At 39.9% G+C, this 18,916-nt stretch overlaps 1 protein-coding gene across 5 annotated transcripts in view; it reads right to left on the bottom strand.

Moving 5' to 3' along the window:
• The window catches only part of ulk4 (unc-51 like kinase 4), a 70,249-nt gene that overhangs the window by 22,124 nt on the left and 29,209 nt on the right, over positions 1 to 18,916 (bottom strand). For 4 of the 5 annotated variants that reach the window (XM_079343028.1, XM_079343027.1, XM_079343029.1 and 1 more), the window contains 9 exons: positions 12,752 to 12,885; positions 12,305 to 12,426; positions 11,972 to 12,028; positions 11,745 to 11,796; positions 11,514 to 11,608; positions 8,415 to 8,466; positions 7,517 to 7,721; positions 5,725 to 5,817; positions 1,258 to 1,306 (listed from right to left, as the gene is read on the bottom strand). In XM_079343028.1, coding sequence (XP_079199154.1) covers positions 1,258 to 1,306; positions 5,725 to 5,817; positions 7,517 to 7,721; positions 8,415 to 8,466; positions 11,514 to 11,608; positions 11,745 to 11,796; positions 11,972 to 12,028; positions 12,305 to 12,426; positions 12,752 to 12,885 — 859 coding nt within the window. Of the gene's footprint in view, positions 1 to 1,257; positions 1,307 to 4,528; positions 4,731 to 5,724; positions 5,818 to 7,516; positions 7,722 to 8,414; positions 8,467 to 11,513; positions 11,609 to 11,744; positions 11,797 to 11,971; positions 12,029 to 12,304; positions 12,427 to 12,751; positions 12,886 to 18,916 lie in introns of those variants that run through there. The other variant, XM_079343031.1, reaches the window with a different exon arrangement.

Genomic DNA, 18,916 nt, shown 5'->3' with positions numbered 1-18,916 from the left:
CAATGACATCAATTTGCACCGAGGACAACCTGCCCGTCAGTTACAACCAATGATAAAGCTAATCTGTTTTGATCTATATGGACTAATAAGCTGTTAGAGGACTACTATGTACATCACAGAATTGCAAACCACCTTACAAAGAGCAACGAGGGAAGGCAAACAAAAGTCAACTTAGTGACCTACTGTCCTGCACTTTAAAGGATTCAACATGTATTTGTTTCTACACCTCTCAAGCTCTGCTAAAGTATTTGACTACAACCCTCTTTGTGAACTCTGCGGCCTCCTGATCCACAAAAACAAACCCATAAAGAACCCACGGTCCAGCCAGCTTTCTGAAGTCTGAAGCAGAACTACTTCATCATCGAGAAAAAAATAAATAAAAATACAATTACGTGAGTTTCTCCATGACAAGTGTGATCACCAGTGACAGGTGAAATCAATCCAGATCACAGTGTTTCAGGCAGCATAAATCAATCCAAACGTGAGCAATACAGACTGCACTAATGGATCTCTACATGAGTGGTTCAGACAGGAGTAAACAATCAGGAGAGGAATTAATCAGGCCGTGTGGAAAGCAGTGTTTAACATTCTGCATCAGCTAGTCGGGGCTGGACAGGCAGCCAAGCAGAACACTGATTATTTAGTGAGTGTGTAAGTGTATGTGTATGTGTGTGTGTGTGTGTGTGTGTGTTTGTGTCTGTATGGTAAAAAGCCTAAATTGTTTTTTGCAGCACAAGTGAGTTTATTTGCTGAGAACAGATTGCACCGTATCAGTGTTCATTAGATAGTGTGTATGCAAAAAGGGTCAGGTGAAATACATTGTTTAGTGGAAACGTTGTTATGCTCGGCTGATAACAGACTCGCACTGTGTTTCTGCAAGATCTTAATAGTGGAGTCCATATTCTCACTCTATTAACCCTTCATCGTCTCTAGGGCTGACCTGCCAGTCAATTACACCAGACCTTTAATAGGTCAACACCACTCAGACTAATTCACATGAATACATGGAGAAGGACTGCAAGGAGCGAGGGAGAGAAAGGTTATAGAAAGACCATTACTGAGTTGTAATCAAATCCAACAGTGCTGCCATGAAACAATTTAAATTGTGATACCAGAGTTGGATTAACTGATTGTAAGACTGTTTAGCAGATCGACTGATTCCCTGAGTGACAGAAAAAAAAGAAAAGAAAAAAAAGCAGCTTTCCGATTGGCTGAGTAAAAAAGTGATTCATTGATGAAATGAGATTGGTTTCTAACCATAATCAGTTGAAGGACTCTTGGTAGGATCCTGCTGTGTTTGATCAACCTGAAAAGGAAGAAGAAAAACACACATTGAGGTAAAGGTAGAGGGACCAGGGTGAGAAATTAATTTGATTTAGTGGCAATTCACCGGGCCTGTTCACGCATGCACACACACGCTTGCGTGCACACACACCAGGCTTTTTCATCTTCATTAAGGTTAGAGTTCCGCTACAATGACTCCTGCTCGGTACCAGTGGAATTCAAGAGAGGAGAAAAGAGGAGGTGTGATGGGGAAAAGATGTGAGACAAGGTGAGAGAGGATAGGGAAGGACACGAAAAGAGGAAAAGACAGTTCACGAGAAGGCAACATTTGGAGGAGAAATGAAGGAGAGGATTATGAAAGGGGAACATGTCGTTGCAGAGATAGAGGTGTGGACAAATAAATTCACAATTGCAACCATTTCTATAAAGCTGGTGCGATGACAAAGTATTTCTGACTCTGACATGGACATGCATGTGTGTCTGCTTGCATCAGAAAGCAAGATAGTATTCTAAATGTTAAGGGAACAATGCCAGCTGAAGTCAGATTTGTGTCGAAGGAAAGCCCGTCTGCTGGTTAAAGAAATGTGTCTTCATATTAATCAGGACTTATAGCTCGTCCAGCAGGCATCAGACCACTAACACAAACCCGTGTTTGAATAAGATGTGCCTACTGTTTTCTGCACTTCTCTGCAGTTAAGTTATTGATGTCTTGGTAACCCTATAAGAACAATGATGTGACAATCCTCAGAACCTTCATCCTATGCTAAGAAAACTCCTCTGACTTGATCAAACACTCCAAACTATATTTTCATGCAACCAACCAGCTTCAACGTTACAATTGTTTCATTTCACTTTCTTTTGACTAATCTGTTATAGTCTTTCAATTAACGTATGACCTCAGACCTAAAGTGTATATATTGATGCAATATATTTGATTGTTTTAATGAATTATTGGCCATGACTAATGAATCCTATATAAAAGCCCCATATATGTGTTCTTCTACCCAGTCTGGCACTTTTTTCAAAAGGTTAAATGTGTCTGTGTTTGTGTGTCTGAGTGTGTCATGTGGGTGTTTGTGTTCGCTGAGGTGATGGATGGCCTCCCATTAGGTAGGTGACAGTCTGTGAGACGAGAGGACAGGCCAGGCCAGCGCGACATGATAAACTGGAACCCCTTTAAACTAGCAGCCATACTTCAACAAACACAGCAGCACACAACAGCAGACATCAGACGAGCCAGGACCCAACAGACTGCCTCTAATTCGACACCGATTAGATGACCCTCTCTGCATGTCATCATCAGCATAGGCCTTATATTTTAAACTAATGAGCTCGGCTCAACCTCTGCTCTGCTAGTCATCATGTAAGAAGCCGAATCAGGGATCATTTTTGAAAGGCCGTCGTGGACTTTGTTATTTGGAAACAAAGAATAATGTTCAACATCAACCAAAAATTCTGGTGTTTTCTGTTAGTATGTGGAGGCTGTGTTTCACTGCTCCCTGCACACTAACAGCTGGACCTCCAGTCACAGTCTGTCAAGCATTTACAGTAACACAGACCGGACTTCACATTTTCTGTTTACACTGCACGCCATCTTGAACACACCTGCACAGTTCCTCCATTGCACATTTTAGTATTTTATACTGGATTATTTATTTTCTAATAGCCTTGATATGTGTATCTTGTTCTATTTTAGCTGTCAGCAGGAGCTCTGCTGTTTTCATATTTCCTCGTTAATTGTTTGGACCAAAAACATTCCTTGTATGACCAAAACACATTCCTTGTATGTGTAAATGTACTTGGCGAAAAACACAGATTCTGAATTTGAACCTTTAAGTGTAATATCTGCTGTATATTGCGAGGTACTAGAAAGTTATTCACAAGTGTTTTAGTAAGAGTAAGTCAGACTGTGTACGTATAACAACAGATTTCCAGTGTGTGGAAACACCACCTTGGGGTTTTTAATATCTGCACTGTTATTAGGCTTTGGAGAGATGAGCCTGTGTTTTCCAAAAGACAAAAGTAATTAGATGGTCTATTGGTTTTTCAACGAGGAGTAAGTGTTGAAGTTTCAACTAATAAAAAAAAAGGAAGAAAAAAAAAACCTTACGGAGGAATTGAGAAATGAGCTGTTTAAGAGAAGAGCTTCTTCTTCCTATCCAGCCGAGTTCAACGAAAGAGAAAATACTCTCTGACACCTGGTTGATAAGCACTGCATGTGTTAAAGTATTGAAGCACATTCACACACATGTGGTTGACAGACACGTTAAAGAAGACTAAAATACTGATACTTGAGCACACACATGTAAGTACCACACTGCATTAGGTTCTTTGGCTAAAGGTCACAGTAAATGTAGTTGTTTGAAGGTGTGTCTGGGCTGTGATAATGCAGAGAGAAACAGCAGGCAGCCTTCCCAACGTTAACGTCCCCAATTTACCATCTAATTACCGCTCGGCTGGCTTCATAGCCACACTTATCTAACCAAGACCCAGGCAATTTAATTTCTGATTGTATATCCGCAGTGATGGGGGAGAGTTGTGGAGAGAGGGCACAGAAAAAGAGAGGAATGTGGACTAATGTTAATAAATTAGAGATGGCGAGAGAAAGAGATCGAAGGAGACGGGGAAAAAAACGTAAAATATTGTTAATAATGTCAGAGGGAAAAAAAAAACGAGATGTAGAGAGAAGAGTGCTGACACCAATTTGAAAAGTTCACGTCATGCTACTTGTGTCAAGGGAAGAGGGGGATGAGGAGCACTGGAGGAGGAGAAGGATGGAGACGAGAGGGAGTAATAGAACTGATAAGAGCAGTAGGGGCGTGTTCAGCAACGAGGGTGAACTCTGAACTGAGGGAGGGAGGGATGGAGCTGGAAAGAGGGGACATTTGTGATCAGAGGTTTGTCCAGTTAGTATTGCACAAGAAGGTAAAATAAATAGAGTAGGAAAGTCTGAAGTGGAACGCACGGCAGAAGGTCAATTATGATGATTATTGCAAATAAATAATTAGTATTGACTAATGAAAGGGTAAAGGTAGAAATTGAGACGAGCTAAATTTGTGTCTCTGCAAAATTACAGATGAATGCAACAAAAGTTTGAGGATAAATTCTGTTATTTATGGTAGCTACTTCTCTCATCCAATCATTTCTACAGCAGAAACAACAACTAATGGCTGAAATTGCAACCATTTCTTTCCTTTGCCTAAGTTTTGAGATGATGCGCGCAGATTCATGCAGCAGCCTCTGTGAATATTATCTTTTATTGTTCAAGCACACCGACCTTTGTCAAGAGTTTCTCTCCTTGCAAAGGTCATTCTTCCTACATCTAACTCAATCTCCTTGCCGAGCTCCCTTCTTCCTGTCTTCCCTCCATCTGTGTTTCTATTCTTCCTATTCCGTTTATATGTTGTCACCTCCTTTTCTCCCCTCAGTTTTCTGTCTGTCTACGGCTGAGAGGAGAACACAGACAACCAGACAATTAAGACTTACTGACAGCTGCTGTCAGAACACATCTGTCAAATAGGCAAACATCAGACAGGCATGCACACACACACACACACACACATACACATGTACTGCACACAAACACAGGTGAGTCTACTCATGGTAAGAAAATGGATCAACAAACTGGCAGTGCAACAAAGCATCTTTTAATTTGCTGACTTGTTCATTTTTCACATAATGCACATGTTCATCCGTCTTTGAATCCATCAAAACGTGTTTTTGAACACACATGTAAAGAATGGGCAGTACAGTTTGTAAGATTTTTTTGAGGTAGCTAGTGTTGAGAGATATCCACGCGGCACGTCAAGTCTTCACTCGTCTTAGCTGATGCAGCTTCTTCAGCCTGCCACTAAACTGATTACACGTTAAAAAAATTGTAGCTTAAAAGGGCAAAAAAAAAAAAAACCTAGCTGAATGAAGATTACCAGCCGCTGAGATGGTGATGTTGTTAACTCAATGTGCACCCAAAAGCAGCCATAAATAAATAATCAACAATGTGTATTTATGACTGACACAGTGCGGGGAAAACATCCCAGTAAACAGTGAGTGTCTGCATGTGGTTGAAAAAACAAAAAAAAAACATTCATAGTGATCTACAGTGCTGGTGTGGGAATGGCTGGCCTTGGCATTGAAACGCTGAACATAGAGCGCTTAAATATGTAGTTTGGTGTCTGCCTGCCAGGACTATAAAACACTACCAAAGTGTGTACTTGATTTAAGACCGAGAGAAAAATACAGAGACAATATAGAATGTACTGTGCACATTTCTGTTCCTATGAGGTGGGAATACAGAGGGTGGGATGTGGGTTCATTTATAATTCTTTCTTATTAACTTCATAAAATCAAGATTATTACACTTGGTTTTGAAAGGTTTGGTAAAATTATTCATTTGATACCGCAAACCGCGCTTTGTTGTCTCCATGAGAGTGTGTACAGTACCTGCACATCTGTCTGCTGTGTTCAGTCAGCGACAGCAGCAGCTTGAGTGCGAAGAGCGGAATGGGCTCTGCAGCTCGGAGAAGAGACTCGTACCTAGACACAAACATGCAAGAGTACAACATTTGGCTTTCATAGTGTTAATAATTGATGTACTGTTCTGATCATTAGTAACAGGGTGTAAACTGGAACAGATCTGCGGAGAGGGGTGGAGAAGAGGGGGGAGGGTAGAACTGGAGTTTAAATAGGGGAAGGAGAGAAAAGAAAACATGGGTGGAAGAGCAAAGAAGAAGATTTTGGAGCCAATGAGGGAAGGAAAGGGAGAGATGGGAGCGTACGGAGGGGAAATGAGGGGTTGAAGGTGAACAAGAGGTGAAAATGAGGCAACCATGAAGAGAAGAAGATTTTAGAAACTAAGATAAAAACAAGAATTCTAGAAGAAGAGACATTATGAATCTATAATATCATGGAGGAAACTCAGAAAAACAGTCAGTTTTTTTTATACTTTTGTTAGTACGCTGATGTATATGACTAAACCTAATTTATCTGTCTCTCTAGATTTCAAGATGCCTTTCAATGAGCTGCATCTACAGTAACAAGCACACGCATGTGACATGGCTCCAAAGAAGCAAAACTTGAGACACAAAAGGCTCTTCTGATCTTATTTCAAAGCAGCAGAGGTCCCAATAAATCATCCTGATATCACTGGAATTCATAGCAAAACTATCTCCTGTTGCAAAACAATACAGATTAGTTCCAAGAATATATTCCAGTTTGAATTTAAGGAAATCAATCAAAAAAATAAAAACTTCTTTTCGGAGGGAAAATGTATTTGATAATTTCTTTATGTTGGTGAGGTCACTTCAGATAACGTGTTTTAGGGTGTGGGTAACCTCTTTTTGACCTTCTCAGCTGTGTGTTTGTGTTGTTACAGTTGCCTATTTTCAAGTCATTCATGTTCATTTTCAGGCTTTTGTTCAATAAACAGCTCACACTTGTTCAAACTTTGATTGTATTTTAAATTAACGCGTTGTCGTTACAAAGCCAATGAAAGAACAGAAACGGCAATCTGCACCGTTTTAACGCCCTATCCACAAAAGAACCTGCACTAATGATATGCTGAAGCTCACACGCCCACAAAGTCGTCCTGCTCCGAGCAGTTTGCTCTTGTTTTTTCGACTTGATGTGGAGAAAAGCCGTCTGCACCTCTACTCTGCACAGAGCTGCTTTGCCCACATGAAGATGATGAGCGAGGAGGGGAGGGGAAAGTTGTTCAGGTTTTATTATTCCCTTATTTACATAGATGCAAATGAGACAGGCGCATCTAGGACGCTTTGTGCTTGGCAGTGCAGTTTGCGCGCATTTCACCCTTTGCATGTGCTTTGTGGTTTTTTCTCTTTTTTTCTCTCATATGCAGAGGTTTAGTGCCTGTTAATGTGGATCTGGCCCATAGTCTTTCAGCTGCACTTTTTAAACATAGTCTCTATAATGCTATCAGCCACATGCAAAGGCTAGAATCATTTTTTAAGAATTATAGTACGTGTAGCCACTTCTGCAGCCGTACAGGTTCCAACTCTGTGTCACTGTTTAGGTTGTATTTACCAAAAATGAAGAACTTACACAAAAGACAAGGTTGGAACTTGTCAGAGGGGGAAAGGTTGGCGTAATATTTAGAATATCATTTTAACAATACCATTGGCGCAAAAAGCAGGGCAGTTCTGTTTCTGGAAAGAAAAATTAAAAGTGGAAAAAAGGCAACACTCTCAAGCTTATCGTAAGATCAAGTCGGACAAACCTTGAAATCAGAGACTTATTAATGAGAGTCAGTATCTGATTATGAGAGTCTCCATTTTCTCCTTCCTCTGCGGCCCTTCGTCCTTTCTCTTCTCCCTCCTTCTTTATGTCCGTCCCCTCGTCTTCCTCCCCTCCATCACTCTCCTGGACCAGCAGGACAAGACTGAGCTCGGACAGGACGCTCAAAACAAACACAGACCACTCCACTGGAACACACACAGAGAAAAGAGGGAGAGTTTTCCTATAGTGTACAAGTGTTATGGGTTAATATTCATGAACAGCTTTCATGCCTGCACACACTGGGTTATAGATTTCTTATTTGAATTTGTTTCCAAGAGGACATAAAACGGAAAATAGTATTTAAGATCTCCATAATAGCACTTCACTTGATTTCTTCTTGTTTATTTCCTTCCAGGAAGTCACCAGAGCTCAAAGCTAAGACAACATTCATGTATTAGCTCAAAAAAACAAAAAAACCCAAAACAAAACAATTATTAGCTCAAGACTCATTACACCACAGTAGTTCATAACCATAATATTATTAACTGGCTAAAGCAAGTATGCAGTGTTTCTATCACCTTTAAAAAGAATATGTGGATCACCATCTTATCTTTGTTATCTATGTTTTATCTTTATGATCAATGTTTCATCTTACTATCCTATTTTGAGGTTGTGTGTACAGTATCTGTTTGAAGGCTTTTTATTTTGTATTTGTTTAACACAGAACACGAGTGGAAAGAATAAAGGTCCCCAGCTGGCCACTTCTCATCAGCTCTCGCCTTTTTCCCATTTCCTGTTTCGCTCTCTCGCCACTCACTCTGACATTTGCTTCTCTTTCCACATCTACTCTGTCTTGTTCTCCTTTCCTTCTCTCTAAACAGACCCGCCACCTTTCTCACCATTTCTGCTGAAAGCCAGCGTTGTCAGAGGAGGCAGGATGGCATCTACAACCTTTAAGAGACAAACATAGACACTTCAGTCAATACACTGTGTTGTCTTTAATGAGACTATTCTAAAACAGCTGATAACATCCTCAAATAGAGCTATTTACCGAGTATAACAGTCAAATGTTTTTATTTATTGAAATGCATTTATTTGGACGAGAATGATTAGATTGTCTAAATGTATATTCAGGTTAATCAGTACATTATGTCTCTGCTCCGAAAAAAATCCGTATTTGTTAAAAATGAGCTACATTTTGAATCTGTAAAAATGAATGAATGGCTTCAGAAGTTTTTTTAATATAGTTTCACTGTTTAACATATCATAAAACAATTATTAAGAATAGTATTTGGCCTTAACAGGGGAACAAACTTGATATACAGCAAATGTAAAAACAGGATATATATGACATTAAAGTGAACAGAAGAAACTGTTCTCTATTAATTCAGTCGACATCAACCACACAGACCAGTATCAGAGGATCAAATTACTATGGAAATGCACTGTTGAATGATCTCTTTGATCAAACACACACACACAAACACACACAGAACCACACAAACAAATGTACGACAACTGTCAAAGCCCCTTTTTAGGCATGAATCTAAATTGCATGAATTTGCATGATTACTAATATTGCCATAGAAACAACACTAATGCTGAGCGAGTGTGTGAGGTCATTACATTGAAAGCAGGAGAAAGGAAACTACAAAGGATGTTGTCCACCACTTAATGGTTTTGTATTAATATCACAACCATCAAAAGGCTAGGCAGAGTGTGCGTGCGCGGTGCAATTTACATAAACTGTGAACGTGTTTGTTTATAGTTGGAATAATAAAGGAACAGATTTCAGCACTTTGCTTCATAGCTATATAAACAAAGAAATATTGTAAATGTTAAAAAATACATCATGTTGTGTCTGATTATTATTTTACTTCTTTCAATTTTTTACAAATCAGAGGCAACAGCTGGAAATGTTTCCTCGTTTTCCTCAAGTAAACAACCAAACAAACCTCCTCATGTGGACATTGTTGATGATGAAAAGCAAAAAAATAAACCTTTGCTCCACTATCCCTGCTGTGCTGAATCAACTGTACATTATTATTTCCACAACAAGTAAGTAAATAAGTAGGCTATTAGCTATCGATTCTGGATGCAGAGAGGCAAGTGTATGCTTCTGGTCCGCAGAGGACTCATGTCACATATTATCCCACAGTTGGTCTTTTTCTTTTAATTTCAAAATAAATGGCTGAGGGGTTGCGTGTTTATTCAGATAGGATCCTAGATGTCCCTATAAATGAAAATAACACTGACCATGTTTATAATATAAACAAATGCCTGCAGTATTGTAGTCATAGTAATATTCACGTTCACCACAATGTGAGATCACCAGTTTAAGCTAGTAACCAATACGATCTGGTTTTCCATGAATCTCTGGGTCTCATACACTCGAAGCTGTTATGAATGACTTTTTCCAGCGCGCACTCTCACTGAAGCGATGTCAAACAGGTTGGAATAGAAAAAAAAAAATCCAAGATAATGAACGCACTAATAGAGGAAACATTTCACGGAGGCGTTAGAGGTTTATAGCTCATGTTTTTGACTCTAGATTTATCTTAACTTTATCAACAATACCAAAACAGTTGGGCTTCATATTACATCATGTTGACTTCAATCTAAAAAGAAAAAAAACACCAAGGGTGCTCCATACAGCTGAAGAGTTAAAGGTCTGTAGCCAACAGAGAGTTTAATTGTTTTTCAATATCTCAGTTCATTTAAACCCACTGAAATCTAAATTAACTGTTCATTTCTTCCAATCAATACTAAGTTTACCAATGTAACGTTTACATGACTAAAATGTATATATTCATTAATGAATTCATAAAAGCTTCTCAGTGTAAAAGGGACCATGTCAAAATAAAAGACGGTGAACTTACTGAAAACTTAACTTTGCTACGGTGATGATTAGATGTAAATGGACTCAAACACGAGTGTGTGTCCTTGTCCAGCAGGCAATAAAAGTTAATCTAAGCTGGCTGCTGGTAATTAAAGTGTCTTCCTGTGTTATTGACTATCAGCAGCAGCAAGCTCCCTCTTTGCTCCTCACTGCTATTCCTCATTTCTCGTCGTTTTTCTCCCTCTGTCCTGTCTGCTTCCTGCTGCTCTTCACTCTCATATGTCAATAGTCATTAAACACAATCTCCCCATCCTCCCAGGCTCCAACACGTACACATGGAGACACAAAGACACACACACACAAGATGAGTCTTTGTTGGTCCAATAGTTGATTAATGTCTTTCCTAATAGTGCTCAAGTTCACCCTGTGTCCTCCGATCACTAATAGACGTGAAGTTTAGCAGAGTAAAAGACAAAGACTGAATATAAAACAAATACATGAGATGGAACGAGTAAAGTGTAAATACTGACGGAGACACTTCAACATACAACTGAAAATGTCTTTGGATCTTTGTAGATCTCTGAAAGCTTTTCAGTAAGCCTCAGTCCAAAAATATATTGTAAAACAACTGACAGTTCGACGTGTAACAAAATGACTGACGTGTGTGTAATCTCAAAAATGATCTGTCCTTTAGGTTTTATGTTTTTTGTTAATCAGTCAGTCAATCAATCAATGAAACACTCAATGAATCAATCAGTCAGTCAACCAACCAATCAATCAATTAGACAGTCATTCTGTCAATCAATCAGTCAGTCAGTCAATCAATGAAACACTCAATGAATCAATCAGTCAGTCAGTCAACCAAGCAATCAATCAATTAGACAGTCATTCTGTTAATCAATCAGTCAGTCAGTCAATCAATCACTCAATTAATCAGTCAGTCAGTCAGCCATTCAATCAGTCAGTCAAGCAATCAACCACTCAATCAATTAGACAGTCAATCAATCAATTAATCAATTAGACAGTCATTCAGTCAATCAATCAGTCAGTCAATCAATCAATCAATCAATCAATCAATCAGTCAGTCAGTCAGTCAGTCAGTCAGTCAGTGTTAGACAGCTATGGAGTCTGTAACATAATAGTCTGTGTGCACACTTACAACATTGTGCTGAGGAGTGAGGAGAGCATGATGCTGACTCAGGACTTCAACGATGGACAGAGAAGTCCGGATTAGCTCCTCCCATACTGCTGCACCTAACAGGAAAAACAAACATCATACAACTATCACAAACATCTGTAATACCATTAATGCTTTGATACTGTACTATTTTATTCAACATCAAGAAATCTCTGCTCCCATAACATCTTTGGAACTGAGGAAGTAACGTACCTAAAGCAATGGTCAGATTTGTTTCATTGGACTCTATGGAGGCGATGTAGTTCTGTGTGAGAGGATGAACATTACACATTTAGTTATACTTTTTCTGATCCTCTGTAATGTTATTGTCAAAACACTGAATGTCCTTGTCAAATCAAAAATAATTAGGCTAGTTTAAATGTAGAAGAGTCCATAATGTAAACATGACTGTTGGTAATAGTATTAAACTGAACACATACCAGGAGCAATCCAGTTTTAGCAAGAAAATCTTCAGATACAATTTGGTCTCTGAAGACCTGTGAAGAGAGTCAGTCAAACAGAAGGAGAGGTGATGAGGAAACAGAAAGTGATGAAGAGCTTTAATACACATGGAATTATTTCTCTTGCAAAAATGTTAAAAACACACACTCAAATGATAAACAGTGTCACAGACAGGTTTCCAGACTGGTTCCAGACCTACAATAAGGTCGAACCTAACAACATTACATATCCTGTTTATGTTAACAGCTTTACACAGATTGCCAATAACCCTCCAGGTAATAGAGCTAGGACTATAAAATCAATCAACTTACCTGTGATGAAACAAGTTCAAGCACAACAGACATTGTTGGCAGCGTGTGTTTAAGCTGTCTACTTTGAGCTGTGGATGGGTGTCTCCTCCCAATCAGACCTTGTAATGCAGATAAGACGTCCTCTAGAGGAGAGCACAAGGGGACACAAAGGAGGGATGAGAGTAGAGTGCTATGGAGTAACCCTCTGTCACCGAAATATACACTTCAGTAGACCTACAAATTGTTCAGATACAAAAACAACAAGAATTGTATTTTCCCCATATTTTACAGAAACCTGACTTTTTCTAAAAACTTGAATATTCCATTCATGTTTGTAGAGAATCAGAAATATGTCTAAAGAATTCCTTAAAAGGTGTTACAGTGTTACAGATGACAGTGTTGTGTTTCGCTACAAGAAATGTTGAAACAGAGATGTGTGTGTGTGTGTGTGTGTGTGTGTGTGTGTACCCAGTATTAGTGGTGCACAGCTGATCAGATATACAGTCATTAAGTCCAGACACTGAGAAAGATATCCGGATTGACCGTGGGTCTCTCTGAGGGGCGTGGCCTTTCGCAGGTCTCTCTCAAGGTACATTACAAGTCTGGAAAGAAACACATGTATGGTCTGTCACGACATTTTACCACAGTAATTGTACATTCATACATGAAGGACGCACAGTGTTGTCTCCTGTTTGTAGTGTTTTAGAATATGTTACTGCTCACAGGTATAACTCAACGACTACACGAAGCAGACTGAGCAGTTATAAGTTTGAACAACATTTTTATTCTTGTCAGACTTCTCGTACTGAACAGTAATCAATAAAATGTTGTTCACAAATTCAGTGCGGAGCAGAAAGGTTACCCTGCTAACTGATATAACTGACACAGCCCCACATGTGTAACACACACACACACACACACGCACAATTCATAAGTATTCAGACCCATACAGAGAGATTCTGAGAGGTCATATTAGTTAACAAATATTGATTCTCAGCTTAAGAGTGGCAGTTGTGCAGAGGCAGTGGAGGATTACTAATGCAGCATATTCTCCTTAAAAAGCTGCATAAAAGATGAGCTTGTAGACTTTAAACTTACATGGGATCGTGCACTCGTGTATTACTTTATTAGGGGTTCATTGCATTTAAGAAAAAGTAATGTAGTACGTTCTGTATGTGCTTAAAATAGTGAAGAGCAGAGCCAAGTTTAACTACCACCATGAATCATCCTTCATGTATTTAAATTACTAAACAAATAGCCATCTCGGTCTCTCTCTCTCTCTCTCTCTCTCTATATATATATATATATATATATATATGTATATACACGTCTATCTTTCTTACCTGCCTTTAGCTCTGTCTGTCGGCTCACTTGTCTTCCTGTGTTCTACTGTTACTCTTGCAGCTATTTTTTTTTTGATTGCTAAATAAAGAGAGACAAACTTGCCACCTCTCTGTCACTCACAGTGGGACCCTCACAAAGCACTCACACACAACTGACCTACAAGGGGCCAGCTCTGCGTGTGTCTGCGTATGTTTATCACGCGTCACTCCCGATGGCAATTTTAACACTTCCTCACTGAGGCCCGCGAAAGTTATCCCCTATATCGACAAAAACACACACATGCTAACGCACACATTTTCATGCCACTGAGGAGTTAATTAAACACAAAGTGCCAGAATGTGTGTGTGTGTGTGTGTGTGTGTGTGTTTGAATCCTGCAGAGTGCTCGGTGGGAGAGAGACAGGCAGGTCATCTCTGACAGCTCTATCACAGTGAAAAGAGGGAAAGCAAGTCTTAGAACAGTGTGTGTGTGTAAATAGAGAGGGAGAAAGAGGGAGAGAGAGAGAGCGATGGGCAAAGAGAAAGACTTGAAGAGAAACAAAAATAACTAGTTTCATGTAAAAATAAGGATGTTCTGAGACTTTCAGGGATGTAGTTATTCTCATATGTAAATGTTAGAACACAAATACAGTATAACACTCGATAAGATCAATATGATGCTCTGTTAAGAGGCAGTAAAGTCAAAGTGAATGTTCTTAGTGAGGTAATTATGCTGCTTTATTTCTGTGTTCTGCATCAGCTAGTGTCTGTATCCCAGTGAGGACAATGACACTGTGATTTCTCCTCAGTAGTTGTTGTTCATGGTTTTAGTGCAGAAGAAAGTGATGTAGACACTAATGTCTGACGGGCACACAGTACTTAATGCCCAGTAAACACTTTCTTCTTTCTTTCTTAAGGTGCTCATTGTAGCTCGGGTGGTAGAGTAGACACCCCATCCTGGTCACATGAGTCACAGGTTCAGCTCTTGCCGTTTCAAGCCGGGAAATATCAATCAATCAATATTTATTTGTATAGCACGAATGCTTAACAAACGTTATGTCAATACTCAACTACAAAAAGCGGGTAAAAGACATTAATCCACCGCAAGCCATCTGCCAAACTGTGCTGGGCTTGAAAAATGGGATGAGGTGATCCCACATGCCTCCCTGCTCTGTGTTTGGAGGCAGCAACAGAGGCGTTACAGAGGCGAGCCGGTTCAGCAGAGGCAGCAGGGCTGTGCAGCTCTGTGTGTGTGCGAGTGCATCACTGTGTCTACTGTATGGAGAGCTCCAGCGGTGTCACGCTTCCGCATTGCGAAATGCTATGTCAATTCAAAAAGTGGGACACCAATATTACGCTGTCGCAGAATCAATATGAATATACAAAGACATGATGGGGGCAGAGCTTAGTTCCAGTACATTTGCAAAAAAAAAAAAAAAGCAGCCTGATTAATAATAATCCATTTTATTTATGGGCACCTTTCAAAAAACCCAACATCTTACAAGTAGAGTAAAAAAAAAAAGGTACTTTTTGGTTAGTGTCATCTTGAATTTCCCTCTGGATCAATTAAGTGTCTGTCTGTCTGTCTGTCTGTCTGTCTGTCTGTCTGTCTGTCTGTCTGTCTGTCTGTCTGTCTGTCTGTCTGTCTGTCTGTCTGTCTGTCTGTCTGTCTGTCTGTCTGTCTGTCTGTCTGTCTGTCTGTCTGTCTGTCTGTCTGTCTGTCTGTCCTCTCAATATGTCCTTGCTCTCTAAACTGTTCTGTCCAATGACGAAAAACAACCACAGAAAATATCTAAGAAAATAACTTCTTTTCTTTTTTGTTTCTTTTTTTGGGGGGGATTTCCTGGAAAAATGAATAACCAGTCTGTTTAAATTATTTACAGCAAACGCCTCTTTATCTCCTTGGTGCATAGAATTGTAAGATACAAGAGTTAATCAATTTATAATGTAAAATGAAGTCTTTGAGGACGCTTTCTCCAGACATTCAGTTCAAACTAAGTACAAACTCTGAACCGTATTAGTACTGTTATGTATTACTGGCGTAGGTTACATCAAGAACACGCTAATTTAACTTGGTGTATCAAAATAACCATCTTGAAATGATTTCTATGTTGCCATAAGAGCTCCCAGTAGATGTCAATCAAAGTTTGGCTGCTTCTGCACTTTATTTTTCGGTGGATAAAATAGGGGAGGGTACAAATTGTATGTGTTAGTTGTGTCACTTAGTCTGCATGCAATCGACTTGTCCTAAGTCTTTGATTAAAAATAGCTTCCATGTATAAAGCCTAAAGATGATAGTAAAGTGCTCAGACTGAGAGACAGAGAGGGAGAGGGTGGGTGATGAGAGGGGGAGACATTAAGAGATGGAGTGAGAGGAAGAGCGTTTGGATCCATATGTCAGTAATCTAGGGCATCTTTTTCAAACTGAATTACCAACTGGCCGTAAATGACCAGGGGAACTGGTTTGTGTTCATACGTATATACACCATGCATATGCATCTGAGCATGTGGGCTTATACACATTCACAGATGCAATTCAAGTTTGTCTGGGGTGAAACTCGGGACAAGCAGCTAATGAACCACTTGAAGTTCCAGCGAAGTTCCAGCATACTGTAGCGCAGCATAAACTGAGCTGAACGTGCAGGGTACATACGTTTCTATTATCACTCCCTGGGCTGCTGTGCTAGTTAACACAAAGGTTATACAGAGTACAAGTGCCTTCAGTGCAGCCTTTTTTTTTGTGAAGGAAGTCTCCCTTCTTCAAGAGTCAGCTTTAAATAACAGCTAATGAGTTGGAAGGAAAAGGGTCTGTGTGCTGTAAAGGAATGTGAGATCTCTGCTTTGAAAGACCCCACACAGACAACACAGACGAGACTGACCAAAGGCTTTAGCTCACAATCCAAATCTTAATGAACAATATTTGGATACTATGTCAATTACATGTGTAAATCAAGATTTTTTTCCCCCCAAAATATCCCCACTGTCTAAACAAGCCAGTTCTGCATTTCAGTGAGAACGGGAGAAAACCGAGCTTGGGGATAATATAAGCAAGCTCAGATATGATTAGCTGCTGGGTGGAAGTATGGAGGGCACGTGTGTGTGTGTATTTCCTGGAACTCAGAAACAACCTGAATATCCTTCTTACATTCAAACACTGTTTTCAGGTTTAATTAAACACTGTGGGTGAAGTATCTGAGCGGGTTACAAACCACCTCGTCGAAATGAAAAGCTCTGAAACAGACAGGTGTTGTTACATGCCATCTCTACTGTCCCAGGCAGCGGTGAAAACAGGTATTCTTTGGTTGTGGTACCTGATTGGTCAGTACCAAAAGTACTGTTAAGGTGCTGTCACCTGTATAAACATCATATAATGCAGCACTTTCTATAAGTGTGATCCATCCAGTGACTCAGTTACAGCATGCTTCAGTATTACCCGATGTAGAGTCTAATAAAATTACTTTTGGACTCAATTTTAGAAGCATGTTCCTCAATCCATACATGAGCATCAGAAGAATGTCTATGTCAACTCTGCCCCTTAGTTTGTGTGTGTGTGTGTGTGTGTGTGTGTGTGTGTGTGTGTGTGTGTGTGTGTGTGTGTGTGTGTGTGTGTGTGTGTGTGTGTGTGTGTGTGTGTGTGTGTGTGTGTGTGTGTGTGTGTGTGTGTGTGTGTGTGTGTGTGTGTGTGTGTGTGTGTGTGTGTGTGTGTGTGTGTGGGTAGACTTGTAGGTCTAATGTAAATTACCTTCATACATTTCATCATATGAGGTCAAATGACACCCTCCGAGTGCCTCAGACTTTTTCAACAGCTTCTAAGTTGGATACTGAAGAGCACCAGAATATGTTTCAACTCCCATGCAGCACTCCATGCATCTGCTTTTTGAATGAGGTCAAATGGTAACGGGATTATTATGATAAAACTTCTATTTCTGCTCCTAACTGATGGAGGGGTCAATCGATGAGTCTTCAACATGCGGAAAATCACTTCTAAAAGACAGCTGCCACTCTGTCGGTCTATCTCGAACAGAGGGAAGCTCTTCATTCACTTCAGTGACGGAACCTAAACATTCACGTCGGGCTTCAGGATTAGATTATTTCTCATTTGTTCCTCTGTCCACATGCATGCACCAGCACCTGCACCTCTCTCTCTCTCTCTGAAATGTCTGTTTTTGATCCATAATGAATTCCCCATTAGTTTCAATATGTATCAGCAGGCAATCGATAAATCCCAATGGACTTGAGAACCAATAGCACTGTTGGTCGAAGCCAGACGATATATTTAATTTAAACAAACCTATTATCACTACTCTGAAAGCATTAGGTTGCAGTAGCTAAGATACAAAATGGTCCACCCTGCGCAGACAGTGCAGTATCCTTAATGAAGGTTGGTTTAGTGTCGCAGGGTTGGAGGGCATATTTGGAAAGCTACGGTTTAATAGTGAAGGGGAATACCACCCTGAGATGTGATTCACAAATGCTATTCATTTGTTCTCTGACAGTTCAGTGTGTGTTTGAACGCGAGGAAACACATTCCACATAAAAAATATAAAATAAACATTAGCCAGCAGCCCGACAGACTGAGTAGAGTTATAAGAAGAGGTGGGCAATATAACCTCAGATCAATATCATTTATTTATTGTTTCCCAGTAACAGTTTATTTAATCACGGTATTGGAGCGTTAAAATGGATTGAGCAAATGAACACACACATTCACACACTAAGACATCCCTTCTCCCCCTTCAGGAAGCCACTTTGATTGGAAGCCTTACTCTTTTCTTTGCATGAGACCAGAGACGGATGTTTTCAAACATCAAAGTGGGTTTAGATCTCAGCAGCTCCGAACTGAATCTGTGTTGTTTTAAGTGTTGTTCTTGCTAAGCTGCTGCTAAAAACCACCTGATATGACTATCATAATGAAAGCACCTCAACAGATTGAAAAAAGTGGGGACATTCGTCGTGAAAGACGTTGCCGGAAACAGGAAGTGTGCATCACTGATGCCGAGATACAATCGTGGCAGATTTTCAACAACGCCAACAGAAGTTTTAGTCTTTACAGCTGCTCCTTTCACCGCCACATAAAGAAGGCTAAAGTACAGAGCTGAAGGCACGGCCTGCTTGTTGGACTGACATCAGTTTAAAGGCACCTTGAAGCAGGTAGACCTTTTGTCGTAGAGAACGTATCACTCATTTAACTCTACTATGGTTTACCTAACACTGAGCCTGACCATTTAAGCAATCTGTTTTGCCTCAAGGGTACATCACAACCAAGCATGTGTGTAAACCGGTGATGTGGCAGAACATATTTCCAGTGATG

This window comes from Symphodus melops (genome assembly GCF_947650265.1).
Source record: "Symphodus melops genome assembly, chromosome: 5".
Lineage (NCBI taxonomy): Eukaryota > Metazoa > Chordata > Actinopteri > Labriformes > Labridae > Symphodus > Symphodus melops.
The sequence above is the reverse complement of the archived record's forward strand: the minus strand, read 5'-3'. Positions and strand labels throughout refer to the sequence as shown.